Consider the following 16,317-nt stretch of genomic DNA (forward strand, 5'->3'; position numbering starts at 1 on the left):
CTTATACCATGATGTGGGGATATTCAAGATCATCATCTAACACAGACACGCTTATTGGGTTGGGATGAAGATGACTGAAAAACGGGTATGTCGGCGGTAGGAAAAATTATTGGACTGGAGCTAAGGAGAACACTAAGTGCGATAAAGTCGATACCTCTGTACAGATTAGCTTCAATGTGCAGGTTGCCAGGGCGCACTACGTAATAAAATATACCAAACCTCTTAATGCTTCCCGATAGTTTCCAATACGCGTACCTACTTGACAGGGAATTGAAGGTCGATGTTACCAGTAGAAACAAATGGAAATAGAATCAGACCAGTTTGCTTTCAGATGACGACATCTACTATACGGATGAACTCAATCTAGGCGAGCTGGCTGGGGCAAGAATATATAGAATATATAGAAGGTAGAGGAGACATTAGGGTTATACACAATCGCATTAATGTTATAAGCAACCACATTAGTGTTCGATTCTGATCTAATGACGTTGCAATGTGTAGCCTCCGTATCAAAACTGATTCTGAAATATTACAAATCACTCAATGGCTAGCTAAAGGCCGTTAGATCCGCTCTAGAACCTAAATATAGGCGACTCAAAGGCAATGTAATTGCTGACGACCTGGCCAAGGTGGAACCGCTACAGGACCGAAATCTGCAGGGATATTAATCTATTCACGACTTTAGGTACAAACCCCTCAAACTGGGAAGACATCCTCAATAACAAGTGGAGAAAATTCCTATGTGAGTAGGACAGCGACGATCTATCCAAAGATTTTTTAATTCAAAAAAGATTCTTGATCTTGTCACGATAACCTTTCTTCGCGGATCTGATTTCGTATCAGTTTAGGGATCAGGGTACCCCTCACAATATTTCTTGATACAACCCTTATTTTCAAAGGTATCATCACTAGTAGGGAAGTTCACAACTTCTAATTTCCAAATTTCGTTCATATACAATTGTTCCAAAGATAAGAGAGACAAAGGACTTTTTGATAATATCGTATGATCAAAAAATTGAGAAGGGAATACAAGAAATGGGGTCCAACAGAATATTTAGAAGTATCCAGCATACAGAAACTTTAGATTCACATTGTAGTAGATCAAAAATTAAATGATGTTTGATTTTTTTTGTGAAGAGACACCACAATACTTTTCCAGCGCGGCTCTAAAAGAAATTTTTTCATTGTTATGTTCCATATTCCTACCGCGCTGAATTCTATTAAAATGGATTTATAATTCGAAACCACGAATCTTCTATGAATCGACGTGTATTGCAACATTCCTTCCCTGCGTTCCTTCTTTTTATACTACCAATACACCAACACTTACAATTACACTCTCTGACGCGGCTTTCTATAACCAAGTTGACGTCAGATTCCGTTAACCCAAATTCATCCTTCATTGGCATATTGCTCGTACATTTGGAGCTCGGTTCCCAAGAATACCCCGAAGATGCTCGATTCAATACAGAAGAGAGCAATTCGACTTATAGGCGATCCGGAATTTACCAGTAACTTGGATAGCTTAGAGAATAGAAGGAAAGTCGCCGAGCTGACCAGGTCTTATCAATACTACCACAGCAAATGCTCTTTTGACCTGTCCAACATAATCCACCTAGAGCAGTTTTTGCACAGGACAGGCAAACGTGGTTCATGAACACCGAGTTCGCGTGCAGACGCCTGTGGAATCAACTACCAAAGCACTTATTTTCCGAACACTGATCAATATCCACAGGCACCTTCACACGGCAGGCACCACTCGAAGAAGTCGAGTGAAGAAGGGTTTGTACTTTTTACATAAAAATTGTTATCGTATTCAGAGACTGAAGGTAGTAAATTGTTTACATAAACAGTCTCTGAAGACGATAACGTGGTTAGATGGCATCAGACAGTGTAATTGTGAGTATTGGTGTCATGGTAGTGTGTACAGTGTGATTAGAACCAACGGTTACAGAAATTCAAATTTACCTGCTTTCCTTGTATCTCACAAATTCCACAAAAAAACAATCATTTTATATCCTTTACTTATTTTGAATCCAATTCCACTGGATGGTTCTGGATTTATTGCAAAATTTTGGCTTATCATCATATATTAAAGATATACACTTATATTAATATGGTTTGTTTCAATATTATAGTGGATCGGTTGAGATGAATGACCAGTCATCCGTGGGATCGATTAACAACCAGTCTCGAGCCGTATCCGTCGAAAATGAAAACAGAACCGGCTCTTTATCTAGCGACGAAGGAGTCCAATCATTACCACCTGATAAAAGTCCAGTCTCCCAAAAAAATTCTTTTAAAAACAGGTGAGAATAAATAAATTGATACATCAATATTTCAGAAAAAACATACATGTATAAACAGATTAATAAATTAAGTTCAGATTGAATCGAAATTTGTTTTAATTGGAAATATAATTATTCCCCAAAAACTCAATTAGAAGTAACTAACACTAAATATTTCATTATTTTGAATTTTCTTTATTTATACTGGGAAAGATCAATAGTAATGAGAGGCTTTATAATTACACTACTTATCAAAAAATCATGTGTAACAAGAGGTGAAATATTCTAGATATGAATAGCTTTATGTATTACTAGCAATACCCGTCGCGGCTTCGCCCACGGTTTGTTGAACCTCGCGTAATATAAGGATAATTCAATGAGAAATGACTTATTGTATTGTATGCATCAATTTGAAGTGTTATAAAGAAAAGATCAAATCGATTCCTGTCACTTTCAAAGATTGACCTTGTCATTTATTGATTGTCATAGCAAAACAGACTCTAAGAGGGAATTACATTCTTTTAAATTGAAAAGGGTAGTCTGAAGGTATAAGGGGTATGCGTGGTAAAAAAACTGATTCCCCTCTGGCACATCCGGTTATAATTGTAGCCTCGATTACGTTTTTCTGAAGAGCGTTCACACGTAGCCTCGTACCGTTGCACAGTTTAGGAGGATTAAGATTTCGTAACAACATTATCGGTGTTCCAACCTTTAGAATAAGTCTATGTGCCGGAAAACCTGGAGGATTAAGCGTATTTAGGAACTCTGATGGGGATTGCACAACATTATCAACTTGTAACACAGAATGTATAGATCGAAACTCCATACATTCTCCATCAAATGAATTTAACTCTTTTTAAAGAAATCAAAAAACAATTTCCAAAAACAGAGATATTAGTTTTCAGATATTCACACTAGACCCATTTCTAAAAAATAAACGCTTTGATATCTCATTTCGTCATGAAGAATTGCTAAATATATGGTTCCGTAACAAAAATTTTTGTTCAACTCTTTGAACCCTTTCCGAGTCAAATTTTGATAATCGCAGAAATTGATTTTTAGGTATTTGTACGGATAATGTTTTAGTGCGTCGATAAAATCGAAGAAAACGAAGTCAATATCTCAATTAGCGGTCGAGAAAAACGAAAAAATCGAATTTGCAAACATACCTAGTTTTACCCCTTTAAAATCGAAATAACGCAAAATCTTATCTTAGTGCACCTCTAGGAACGATACAGACATACCCTCGAAATTTCATGTCTCTATCTTCAATAGCCTTGGCTAGGCGTTGATGAGTGAATGAATCAGTTAGTCAGTCAGCCAGGACATCCTCTTTTATAGATATAGATTATTTTAAAAGGACTTTAAAAAGTATTCCCTCCTTTAAATCTGGTATACATCTTGGCGAAACTCAGTTTGGATTTAGGAACGGCTTCGGGACTCGTGACGCCCTTTTTGCAGTACAAGTCTTAATACAGAAATGACTAGATCAACAAACAACCGTAATAGCTTGCTTCATATATTACGAAAGGGCTTTTGACAATGTAAGCATGATATCCTGATTAACTCATTAAACAAACTGGGACTCGATAGTAGAGACATCACTATAATTGAACAACTGTATTGGAATCAATTGGCCCAGATAAAGTGCGATAACCGTCTATCGGAAAAAATCAAAATTATGAAAGGTGTAACACATGATTGCGTTCTTCACCGCTCCTGTTTAATATATATTCAGAGTCAATTTTCCAGGAGGCTCTGGAAGACATTGAAATTGGAATTAAAATTAATGTGAAAATCTTAAGCAATATTAGGTGTGCAGATAACCCTGTAATACTAGCCCACACCATTCAAGATATTCAACAGCTATTAAACAGAGTAAATACTATCAGTGAAAATTACGGACTTATAATGAACTAGAGTAAACGAAATTCATGGTAATATCGAAAACTAGTATTAATAATGTGTCGCAGTCAATTAATAACCAACCCATAGAAAGAGTACACCGTTTTAAGTATTTGGGAAGCTGGCTGAATGACTAATGGGATCCAGATGAGGAAATTAAGACAATAATAGAGATAGACCAGATCACATCTTTTAAATTAGAGTCGCTTCTCACAAGTAATGACCTTAACCTGAGAACACGCTGGAGAAGTCACACAATGCTATGTTTTGACAATCCTACTTTATGGTGTTGAGAGCTGGACTTTGAAGGTCTCCAGCATGCGTAAGGTGACTCTTTAGACGAATCCTTAAAATACCATGACGGATCGGGTGACCAACGACGACGTAATAAGACGAATGAACATAGAACGAGAACTATTAACCATTGTAAAGAGAAGGAAAGCTTCCTATTTTGACCACATTTTTAGAAATCAAAAATATGCGTTGTTACATGGAAGGACAGATTTTCATGATTGAAAAACCTTCGTATTGGTTCCATGTACGTAATGCCGTAAATCTAATACGCATGAGTGAAGATCGTGAGGAATTCCAAAGGATGATTGCAAACATACATTAGAATGAAGCAGGCACTGGAAGAAGAATACATCTAAGAAGCGCTTATAATACTCATTCTCCAATGATAAAAGCAGATAATTGTACTTGTCTGACTTTCGTTGTTACCCCTGTAAGAAACTGTCCCCGAGGACAGATCATCTCTTCTCCATTACATTCCTAGCAACTCTACATCTTTTCCCTCTGGTATGGGGTTTTTTCGTTTTGATCCAAAAATTCTTAACTCAGCTCCTTGTGCTAGCTTCGAACAATCTGTCTTTCAGAATGATATATTTCGAGCTTGTGGACGTACTTTCCGAATGAGCTGAATCTGAACATTCGGTTTCTAGATTTTAAGATATGATTTTGAAGGGTAGTTTTGATCACCACCATAGTTTGTTCATTATTGATTTTGTTTGTTTGTTTATTCTTATTCACAGACTTTTCCATAAAACCCCGAACACTCTTTCCGTTCAACCCTATGGTAGCTTGGGTCAGAGTCTGCCTAATTTAACATTGGGTTCACCTAACGTGGGTAGCATGAATTTGAACTTGAATCAAAACACGCTCTCAGTACCCAGCGGGAAAAATGGGAGTCAGTTGTTGAGTCCTACTCATCGAGGTATATCCTATCCTCCTCCGTCTCCAACTAGAGGGAATCTTCGGAGAAGTTTAGCGATTTCCCAGAGTAAAAATCCGCCGCTAGTAAAGGCAAGGCAAGTTTGTTCCACATCGAGTGTTAGCGGTCAACAATTCGACTTTGACGTTCCAGTGATAGCGGGTAAGTACTTTCATATAATTTTTGAATTGGGATATTTGATTGTTTATTGATATGAACAATTTTCACTTCTTCAATGATTAATTGTGAAAAGATTGTATCTATTCTGCATCTATACTACCGACCAGAATAACTTGCTCATATTTTTGAAGATTGAAATTTGAAATTTCTGCTTAATAGAATAAATAATAAACCGATTGCCGTTCGTAAACAACAATCAAATAATGGAAAACAAACCCTAATATAAAGAAAACAGTGATAATTGTCAATTTTTTCACGTGGTAAAACAATAAAGGAAATAGGGAAAAAGTTAGGAAAATATTACCTAGAAAATAGTATGATGTTCAAGTGTTTTTCTGCTTTTAAAAGTAGTCTTATGAATACATATGATTCTGAACGTACAGAACTAAGATTTTCTGAATTATTTAATAAAATCCGTGCACTTGCACTTACTGATTGTCCAATAACAAAACTGGAGATAATGAGTCAAAGTATGGAATATATTCCATGAATGTTTATTTATAAAATCGCACGTCAGTTTTTGATTAGCCACGTCCAAGTTCAGGAAAACGTCTACCATGGACGATAATGTATCCAAAATCTACGATCTCGTGTCGTATGGGCCAGATTGAAAGGGCACGAAATAGCTGAGACAGATCGCGTGAAATGAGAAAGCTGTAATCGTGAGCAGTGTTTTTGAGGTCATTTAAGTGCAATTCAAATGAGTTTCTTCATCGTTTCATAACAGAGGATCCACTAGTACACACCAGAGTCAAATGAGGAAGTCATCGTCGTCACGCAGGCCCACTTCAGAGACCTCGAGAAAACGTAGTTTTCTGACAGGTTCAAGAAGTTGTAGCAATGGTCGAGTGTATCGAAAGGAGACTGTATTCAAAAATTAATCGCCATTTTTCAAAACTTACATAACCTATGATCCGGATTTTATAACAAGTTTTAAAAATACAATTTGGATAATAACTTGAATGTCGAATTTTAAGATTTTATCTACAGTAATGGAAATGAAATGTTTGAAAATCAAAATGCAAAAAGTTTTTTCTTTGTTTTGCAACTCATTAGAGGAGCTCAAAAGCAACATCTGAAATTATCAAAAAAAATTCAAAAACTGGAAAAAGACCATAGGGCTATATATTTATGACTAAGCAAACGAATAATTGAAACATTTTATATACAAATTATTTGTTTTCAACACTTTTATATTAGCTTCACCTGTATGTGGAGGATTCGAACCTCCAGTTTCCATATTGGAAATTAAGTCTTCGACAACCTTACCAACTACACTGTTATGGTTCGATACAAATTTCGACGAGATGGTGTAAAGCCATCATATGAGGGTGGTATCAATTATAGCTTAAAAACAACACCAACACGCTTTCATAATATATGAAAATGAAAATTGAAAAATAAGAATAATTTGAAAAAAAACTAGAAAACACGCTTTTCAGGCACATCAACTAAAAAATTGAGAATCATTTCAAAAATAAGCTTAAAACAATACTAGTAATATTTTGAAATAATCGTGAAGCGCTTTGATCCATATTTCTCGTATATCGACTACCCGAAGCTTTTTTCACTAGTATTTTCCATTCATCACTGTTTCAAGCTGAAAATTTTGAAAATTACTTCTTTAGAAGCGCGTTTTTTAGTATTTTTTAAACTATATTTATTTCGTTAAAACCTGAAGTAAATTCATATGCCTAAATAAAGCTGGCTATACAAGCTATGGCTTTTAAATGTACCTATTAACTAAAATGAATTCTGAATGAATGAATGTCGACTTCTTAAAATCAACGGAACCAAATAAAATTTAATCACCACTGTTTTCATGGCATTTCCGGGGAATTACTGTTTCTATCCATCAACTAATGTTTGGTATCATAATTCCAAAATTATTGGAGAAACATTCGAAATCGTGAAATCGGCTGTTATGCCCCATGATTTTAATCGGGGATAACTATGGACTACAGGGTACGTCGTCAAGTTTAATGTGTTCAGTTATTTCTAAACACGTAGGTACTTATTAGCATTTATAATACCTTCCAAATGGGTGATTTTTTTAAGTGGTCCATTTTACCACCATTATAGTGTTCAGTAATGCAAGCTGGGTCTTTGTAAGACGCTCCATTCTCTATGCCTATCTTCTATAGACAAAATGAGTTCATTCTCAACACAGTTGCATTGGCGAATAGATTTCATCCAATAAAGTTGATGTACTCCTTTAGTGGTTGTGTTGTGATGCCAGGAATTTAGATTATCCGAAAATAACAAAAATAGACAGTCCTAATGACCTATTTACAGCTGTGGTGAATGTACTAATGAATAAGAAATCCGGGTTAAAACAATTGCTATTGTTATTAAATATGAAGATTTATTTGCATTATAGTTGAAAGATAAATTAGGCCGCAGCTGCAAACATGGTTATGGCTTTTAAGAAGATCTGCAAATGCTTCTTCTGAAACTTAGCTGTTTCGTTGAAGCGGATTTGTGCACCCGATAGTTAATAGCTATCACCAGTGTAAAAATTGTTAACTTTTGCAACAAATTTTTGTTTATTGCTTTCATCACAGTTATAATTATGGATTTGACCCTGCGTATGAATTAAATGGATTCCTTCCTGAGTAGAAAGGTAGCTGCTGTCACACCCAAACGATTTGCTCTTAAATTCCTTGATGAGGTTCTATTGTGCCCACACCCTTCAGAACAAGACCGTTTTTTCTCAAAATAAAAGTGCATCTAGACTGAAGAAGAATTCGGGAGGGTGAATATTGAAGCGATAGATGTAACGATAATAACGGTAATGAAAAAAACAGCGCAGATAGTGACTGTTTGTTGTAAATTCCCTATATTCCAAAACAAAAAAATTATCGATGAACTTTTTCCAACATTGTCTAGAATACGCTCGATTTCTGTTCATGTATTGAGCATCTTTGGAGAGTCTCTAGACGTTATTATCGTTCTGTTACTTTGCATATACGCTAATGTTAGCGAAGTGAATTTTTGAGGAATACTTAATTAATATTTTCTGCAACTTTAAATGGAAGAACTTGAATTAGCTCTTCGCCCAGTAATTAAAACTGACATAGTTAATGGGCTAGTGAAAAGAGAAGAGATTATTCCAAACAAAACGAAATACTTAGGCATTATTAGAAACACTACAACTTCACAAAAGAATAAGTATATCCACTGTTTTTATTTCGAGTTTCCATAAAAGAAAATTTCTACAACGTTGACATTGAATAAATAAATAAAAAATATTTGAGTTCTTGAAAACCGAATATATAAATGAGTTTTTCGTTCATGCGTACATGACGATAACTGACCATTTTGATTATATCGACTCCATTTCATTTTTAATTGTATCTTGATTGCAAGAGCTGCCTAATATATGTAATTTAGATTTTTATATTTATCCAATCAGCAACAAAATAAACTTGTCTTTTATTTTGTGGCATCGAAGTGGCAGATTCTATTAACGACGCAATTTTGAAACCAGAGAAATCACTAGAAGTATGGCAATAGTTCAAGGTATACAAATTATCATTGACTGACCTATAAGACTATACTAGGCACAAGGTAAGCTGAGGAATATGCTTACCAAACAGGTTGATCTGTAGATTTCGTGTGAATGATCTCAAAACGATGATCTTTATAGTGAAGACCAGAAGATGAAATTGATTACGTTCTTGAATATAGCGGGACTGTCACTACTAGCTCATCGATTAATGCAATGAATAAAATAAGGCGTGACTGATGTTCTGTCGTGATAGGATAACCAACCGAGGTGCAGCTGTAAGAGAAATTTGAACTGCTCCTGCCAGCAAAATGGAAATACATTTCCACCAATTCCAATTGCCTATTCACTAGAAGTTGAAGAAGAATATGCAAATGTTAAATTGATTTTCCATTAACAAAGGATAAACGAAATATCTTTTTTTCAATTGTATGGAAGACAGTAAAGCAAAGCAACTTCATTGGGTAAAAGATATGGGACCTTCAACTATCTTTTTCTGTATATTAGGCGTAGTTGCCTATTTTATCTTCGACACCCTTGCCTACTATTCTGCTTCAAGGTTATCGCTCCACATTTTTCTGGGTCGGCCCGTACTCTTTCGGCCCACTGAGAATTTATCACGAGCTATCTTGACCAGTCTGTTGTTATCCATACGACTTATGTGCTCATTTCATTCTTTCCTTCTTAATCGTTCAAACATGTTGCTTTTCTTAACGCTTTATTTGTTTGTTCTCTTACTTTGCTCTCTACGTCTCAAAATCCTGATATCTCGATTCCTAGGTATTTGAATTTGATTACTTAGTGAATTATCTGGTCGTGTAAGACTAGAGTCTTGGATGTGGTCATACACTTTGTTTTTGACGCAGATATTATCATATTGAAAGATTTAGCCCCCGTCTGGTAGTCCCTTAGCTGTCTTACTTTCTTGATTACCCGTATTTCGTCCATAATGATATTGAATATTGAAAAGCAAGTGGCTTAAGGAGTCTCCCTGGCGAATCCCTTTGTGTATCTACTGTTATTTGCTCCGTTCACTTTGGCTTGGATTTTGTTGTTCATGTATATATTTTCAATGGTTTTTATCAAATCATAATGGATAGTGGATGTATTAAAACTTTTAGTTGTACTTTATCGAAGGCATTTTGTAGATCTATAAAGCACATAAATGCTGGTCTGTTGTACTCAATCGATTTTTTTTGTGATCTGCCTGATGACGAAGATCGCATTTGTGCCCGATCTTCCCAATCTAAATCCCTGTATGGTTCGTTTCTATTTTCGTAATCATTCCCGTACAGTTTCCTTTTCTATTTGGTTTGTCACGAAGAGGTCATTGACTTCTTTTCTTTCTGGAGGCCGTAAAAATAATGCTCCATCTGTTTGGAAAATTGTTCCCAATATTTGTTCTTTATTTTGACGTTCTGTATTTCGGGTAGGCTTCTTTCTGTTCTTGACATTTAGCTCTCACTTCCTTACAGAACCATAGTGTTTTAGTTTTCTTATTTGCGTAGTTTACTGTTCTGGATCCAATTGCCAAGTGCCTCAACTATCTGTTGAGGGATAATTTATGAAATTATAGTGAGGAACGGAAGGAGCGACTGAGGAGACCAGATTTTAAAAGTAAGAGATAATTGGTATTAGTGTTGGCGGAATGAAAAATTATCGATGATCTTTAAAAAGAGATTCATTCATTAAAATTATGAAAAAAAACTTATAGAAGGCGTTTTATTGAAATTTCCATATGCTTTCGACATTCTCCGTTATCCATACTTCGAACTGTTCCAATTATTAAAAACAAAATTGATATTATAAAAATACCTGTTATGTCATATCTGTTTTTCGATAATTTTGAAGTAAAATGAAAATAAATCATTAATTGTGACTATCTATACAGGTTGTCCTACGACGAGTTAAAACTATTTGTATATTGCAAATAGGGAATGCAATCTCATCTCGCGAGATCTCGGCCTTTTTTAGCGAGATTGATCTCGGACGAAAAAAGGGCGAGATCTCGCGAGTTTAACGAGATTTCACTCGAGCATAAAACCGTCTTATTCTTATTCGAAGCGCTCTCTGACACGGACGAAGTTGCGATCTGTCGGTTTCGTTTGGTGCGCGGGAGGCGGCGGCCTGCCTGATGTTGGTCGAAAATTGAGCCGGCGTGCAGCGCGCATTTGTTTTGTTTACTAATAGTTGTTGCTAGCTAACGTGATTGAGTTTGATTGCATTCGAGTATTTTTTTGGTTATTTATGCAAAAAAAAGTTTCTTATGTGATTTCCGAGTGGAATAACGAACGATGTCGGTGAATATAGTTTATAAAGACTATGAGAGTGTGTCGTAAGTATGGAAATACTTTTTGAGAGCGGAAAATGGATTGAGTGCTAAGTGCAAACTTTGTAAGAAGATTCTTAAAACCAAAGATCGATCTCCGCGTTGCTTACATGTGCATTTAAAATCGATTCATAAAATTGACACGAAAACGAAGAATGTCATATCACCTCCGCCGTTGCCGTTGCCGCCACCATCATCAAATACTGGGGCTACTAATCAAAACATGGAATTAGTAACAGCATCCGCATCTACGACGAATGTTAGTCCAGAATCACCAGGATCGTCGGCACCAGTGCCACCAGTAAGGAAGAAGAGGCAAAAAATTACTGATCATTTCCTCCCGGTTGAAGATACTTCTATGGAGAAAAAAGTATCAAGAATGGTAGCCAAAGATGGACTACCTTTCCGTGTTTTCTGTACTTCAAAAGATATGAGAGATCTCTTCAATTCTTCGGGACACAAACTGCCTATGTCCCCAAACACAATTAAACTTATAGTTATGAATTATGGCATGACATTGAAAATGAAAATAATGCGTGAATTGGCACAACTGAAGGAGAATGATCACAGATTTACGCTAACATTTGATGAGTGGACTTCTTCTATGAACAAGCGATACATGAATGTAAACGTACACACATTTTTGAACGGCAATGCTCTGTTTTGGAACTTGGGGCTGATTCGCGTCTTTGGAAGTGTGCCTGCTGAAAGTGGTGTCAGTATTTTAAAAACAAAGTTAATCGAATTTGGCCTTATTTTGGAAAAAGATATTATCAATATTACTACAGATGAGGCAAGTGTGATGAAAAAGTTGGGTCGATTGATATCACCTTCACATCAGCTCTACTATGTCCATGGAGTACAACTTGGCATAATAGATACTATTTATAAAAAACAAACTGATGCTGAGGAACCTGTGATAGAATCTGAAAATGAGGAAAACGACGATGAGATTCCTTTGGAAATGGACGAAATTTCTAGCACAGGCTCAGACTCAGAAGATGATGTTTTTCATTGCTCTATGCCCAGAATAGAAGTAGACCTAAATGCAGAATATGCGGGTATTATCGAGAAAGTTAGGAAATTGGTGAAACTTTTTAAAAGATCACCTACTAAAAATGATACTCTGCAAATATATGTAAATCAAGAATTTGGAAAAGAAATTAAGTTACAACTTGATTGTAAAACTCGATGGTCAAGCCTAGCAGACATGATTTCTACATTTATTAGAATCAAGCTGTGTGTCAGCAAAGCTTTGATCGACCTCAGCATGGAAGCTGATCCGAACTACTCTTTGAATGCGGAAGAACATGAGGTTTTAGCGAACTTAGACAAGGCATTTCAACCTATAAAACTTGCTGTGGAGGTGTTATGTCGTCAAGATACAGACTTGGCTATCGCAGAAACAACACTTAGGTTTATGATTCGCAAACTGGAAGAGCTAAAAACTCCATTGGCAGAAAAACTAGCTGGCTCCTTGAGAAAGCGCATTGTTGAGCGTCGGACGAATTTGACAGCATGCTTGTTGTATATTAGAGATCCAGCTAAATACCAGGCAGATAAAGAAGAGTTTGCGAAAGACGAAACATTTAAATTACCTCCGAAAAACGTGATTCGAACTGAAATTAAATCACTTATAGAGCGTTTGCATCCGCAACACAGTCTGACTAATTCACAGACAAAGACAAATTCAGATCCATCTTGGTCGATCGCATTAACATCAGCTGCTACCGCTAATGATATAACTGAATTTGATGATGGCGATAATGAACCGCTTTCATCTCTTTTTGAGACACGCAAGAGTATTTCATTGCAAGAAGAACTTCAGGAAACATTGACTGCTGCGTTCAAAGAACCTAGAGACAGAAAACTAACTACGAATTCTCTGGAGGCATTAATCAAAAAGGAAATGAATTTATACGAGTCCGGGGGGTCAAAAGGCGAACTTTTACAGTTCGTGGATAACTGCCTGAGATCTGTGGTTTCAACTAGCGTTGAATCCGAAAGGGATTTCTCAGCGGCTGGTTATCTGGCCAACAAAATAAGAAGCCGTTTAGCAGACGATTCTTTGGATTCTTTTGTGCTTCTTAAGGAGCTACTTTCAAAATAATTCGTAATAATAGCTTGTGATTTAAACTGAACAAATATTTCATTTGATTGGTATATTTTGTTAATTAATCTGTAATATCTAATGGATCTACTGAGTAGATATAGTTTTATTTAATTGATAATAATATCTCAGTTTAATAGTCAATTTAACTTAGATAATAAGTTTCATTTTTTTGACTTCTCGTTGTTTTGTTTGTTATAAAAGAACTGTTTTATTAATAAAAGATTTTTGTTTGATATTAGAAGAGAAGACTGGTTGTTTCTTTCATTTGTTATTTGATAGATACGTACGTCAAAGTTTACTACTTAGAAGTTTATGAAAAAATTATGGACAGATACGTCAATCAATGTTTGATGCATAAAAGTCTATTGAAAAAATTCGTGAAAATAAATGTTTATCTTATAATACTTATAGTTTTTATTATTTTTTTCCTAATTTATTCAAATATTGTGATTATTTGCAAAAATACACACAAAACTGCCAATTTCGCGAGATCTCGAAATTGGCGAGATCTCGCAGTATTGTTATTCATAAACTCGCGGGATCTCGCTTGAGCCCCGATCTCGCGAGATTTGCATTCCCTAATTGCAAAATACTTATAGTAAAATCATGAAAATTTCTGCGTTTGGGTTTTCGCATACTTTTTAACTAAAGGTGCCCGACATCGACTGTAACTTCGTCATTTTCAGTGGAGCACCCTGCATATTAGTACATTTTTAATTCTACATGAAATTTTAGTATAGTTTTGTCTAAAAACTTTTTTCGAAAAATGCATACCGTAGCCGGAAAACCAAAACGTAGAAATTTTAATGATTTTACTATAAGTATTTTCCATATACAGATAGTTTTAACTCGTCATGGGACACCTTGTATATACAAATTCAACCTTAAATCAAGGCAACAAAAATCATTATTGGTCAGTGTAATCAAACAACGGTATGTGTTTGTATGCGGTTTTATTCTATTTATAAAATCCTCATCAAAGATTTTCGTCAATATTAACTTTATAACTGTATTTGCTTAATAGTTATATTGTTGGATTAACAACTTTAACTTCCATAAAGAGAAATACTTAATAATCGTATAGTCGATATTCCACTTGATAAAATTCAAACAAAACTTCTGGTAAATTAAATATTTTTGTGTCCGTATATTACGAAGAACGTTTCAACAGCATTCTTGATGCTGACTGTTTCCATTAAAAGTTTTTCATTCATATTTAAGAAATGTTTGCAATTTAATATGAAACTTCTTAATTCTTCTTTGATATATACTTTTTATATGAAATTTGTTCCTTTTCAAAGACAAAATGGTAAAAATTGTTTAACAGAATTTTAATTCATGACAAACTTTTCAAATTTAACTTTATAAGTGAAAAAACTACCTCTTATCAAACTCAAATGAGTGTTATATATCTAGAGAAATTTTACTTCTCTTTTTTTGTAGAGTATCATATATCGTATATATCTATTTAAAATGTGACACCTTCAATTTTCCTTTTCGGCTAAGAACAATTTATTATTATATCATCTTATACACCAACACTCACAATTATACAAGTTTCATCTATAATCTGTAGTTTTGCTATCAAAAATATTATTATTAAGTTACAGAGCTGAAATCCTTTACAGTTTTTCGAAATAGGAAGGATCCTACCTTTCTTTCGAATTGCAGTCCTCCTAGTGTCTCTTCCATGGCCACAAATTGGGACTATATGGGACTATAAGGAAAGTGTTCTAGAGCTTTCCAACCCAATTCGTCCAGCGTTTCCACCCTAATCTGTACTATATGCGGTCTAGTGTTGTCATGCAGCAATATCGTACTACGGATTGGAATATCACGTCGTTTGACAGGTTTCACCGTGTTTTTTAGGAGGTTACTTTTATACTGCTCGTTCACAGTTCATTTTTCAGTGAGAAAATTTACTGCAATTACCCCTCTTGTACACAACACCTTCCCCTTTGACAGTTTAACCTTCGCTGTAACTGGCACGCCTTTGTCTTTCTTCTTCCACTCTAAGGAGGTGCAATTACACTTTGGAATATAGTGGTGTATCCAAGTCTCGATTGTGGTAATTTTTCTTCTTTTTCTTTGGTTGCCCTTTTCTAACGAAGTCAATTCGCGAATATTCTTCAGCCATGAAGCCTGTCGTCTACCAGGACTAAATTTTCCCTCGATTTTCCCTTCGAGAAGGCAGGTCATTATTCGGTGCAATAAATTTTCTCTTTCATACTGGAAACTTTTCAGTATAGAAATTTCTGCTCAAAATTCAGAATTCTTGGCACCCATCTGGCTGGAATCTTACCGAATGGTTCAATACTAGCTACAACGATGCCCAATTCTTCAGTCATATCGCGTACAGTACTGCGTCGGTCTCCCAAAATAATTTTCTACCGCGCTGTGACGTTCTAGGGCGCCGCCCATATGACAAGTCTACCACCACATGGCTGTAAGTACACTAAAAAGCGAGATTACGCGGTTTCGGCTATTCTGTACGCTTCGTAACAGACCAGTTTAACATTCAGTGCAGCCAATTCAAGACACTGAATTTTGGTCTATATTCGAATCACATTCGTATAATTAGGATTCGAATAGGGTCAATTGAAATTCGAATGGACGTCAACATCATTTTTAAGAAATGAAATATGCAAATTATATTATGGAAAATATAATTACTTCTATTAAGACAACTATCCCGGACGTTTTAAATGAATATAAATTGGGGAAAACAATAAACAAAGTTTCAGCAATAAAATATTCGTGGACAAAAAGTGGAGAGTCTCAAGT

At 35.4% G+C, this 16,317-nt stretch overlaps 1 protein-coding gene across 4 annotated transcripts in view; it reads left to right on the forward strand.

Annotated features, from left to right (window-relative positions):
- Positions 1–16,317, forward strand: part of LOC130452813 (pleckstrin homology domain-containing family G member 5) — a 363,306-nt gene that overhangs the window by 316,207 nt on the left and 30,782 nt on the right. For all 4 annotated transcript variants that reach the window (XM_056792270.1, XM_056792271.1, XM_056792272.1 and 1 more), the window contains 2 exons: positions 2,139–2,309; positions 5,225–5,565. In XM_056792270.1, coding sequence (XP_056648248.1) covers positions 2,139–2,309; positions 5,225–5,565 — 512 coding nt within the window. The remainder of the gene's footprint in view (positions 1–2,138; positions 2,310–5,224; positions 5,566–16,317) is intronic.

This window comes from Diorhabda sublineata, chromosome 2, assembly GCF_026230105.1.
Source record: "Diorhabda sublineata isolate icDioSubl1.1 chromosome 2, icDioSubl1.1, whole genome shotgun sequence".
NCBI lineage: Eukaryota > Metazoa > Arthropoda > Insecta > Coleoptera > Chrysomelidae > Diorhabda > Diorhabda sublineata.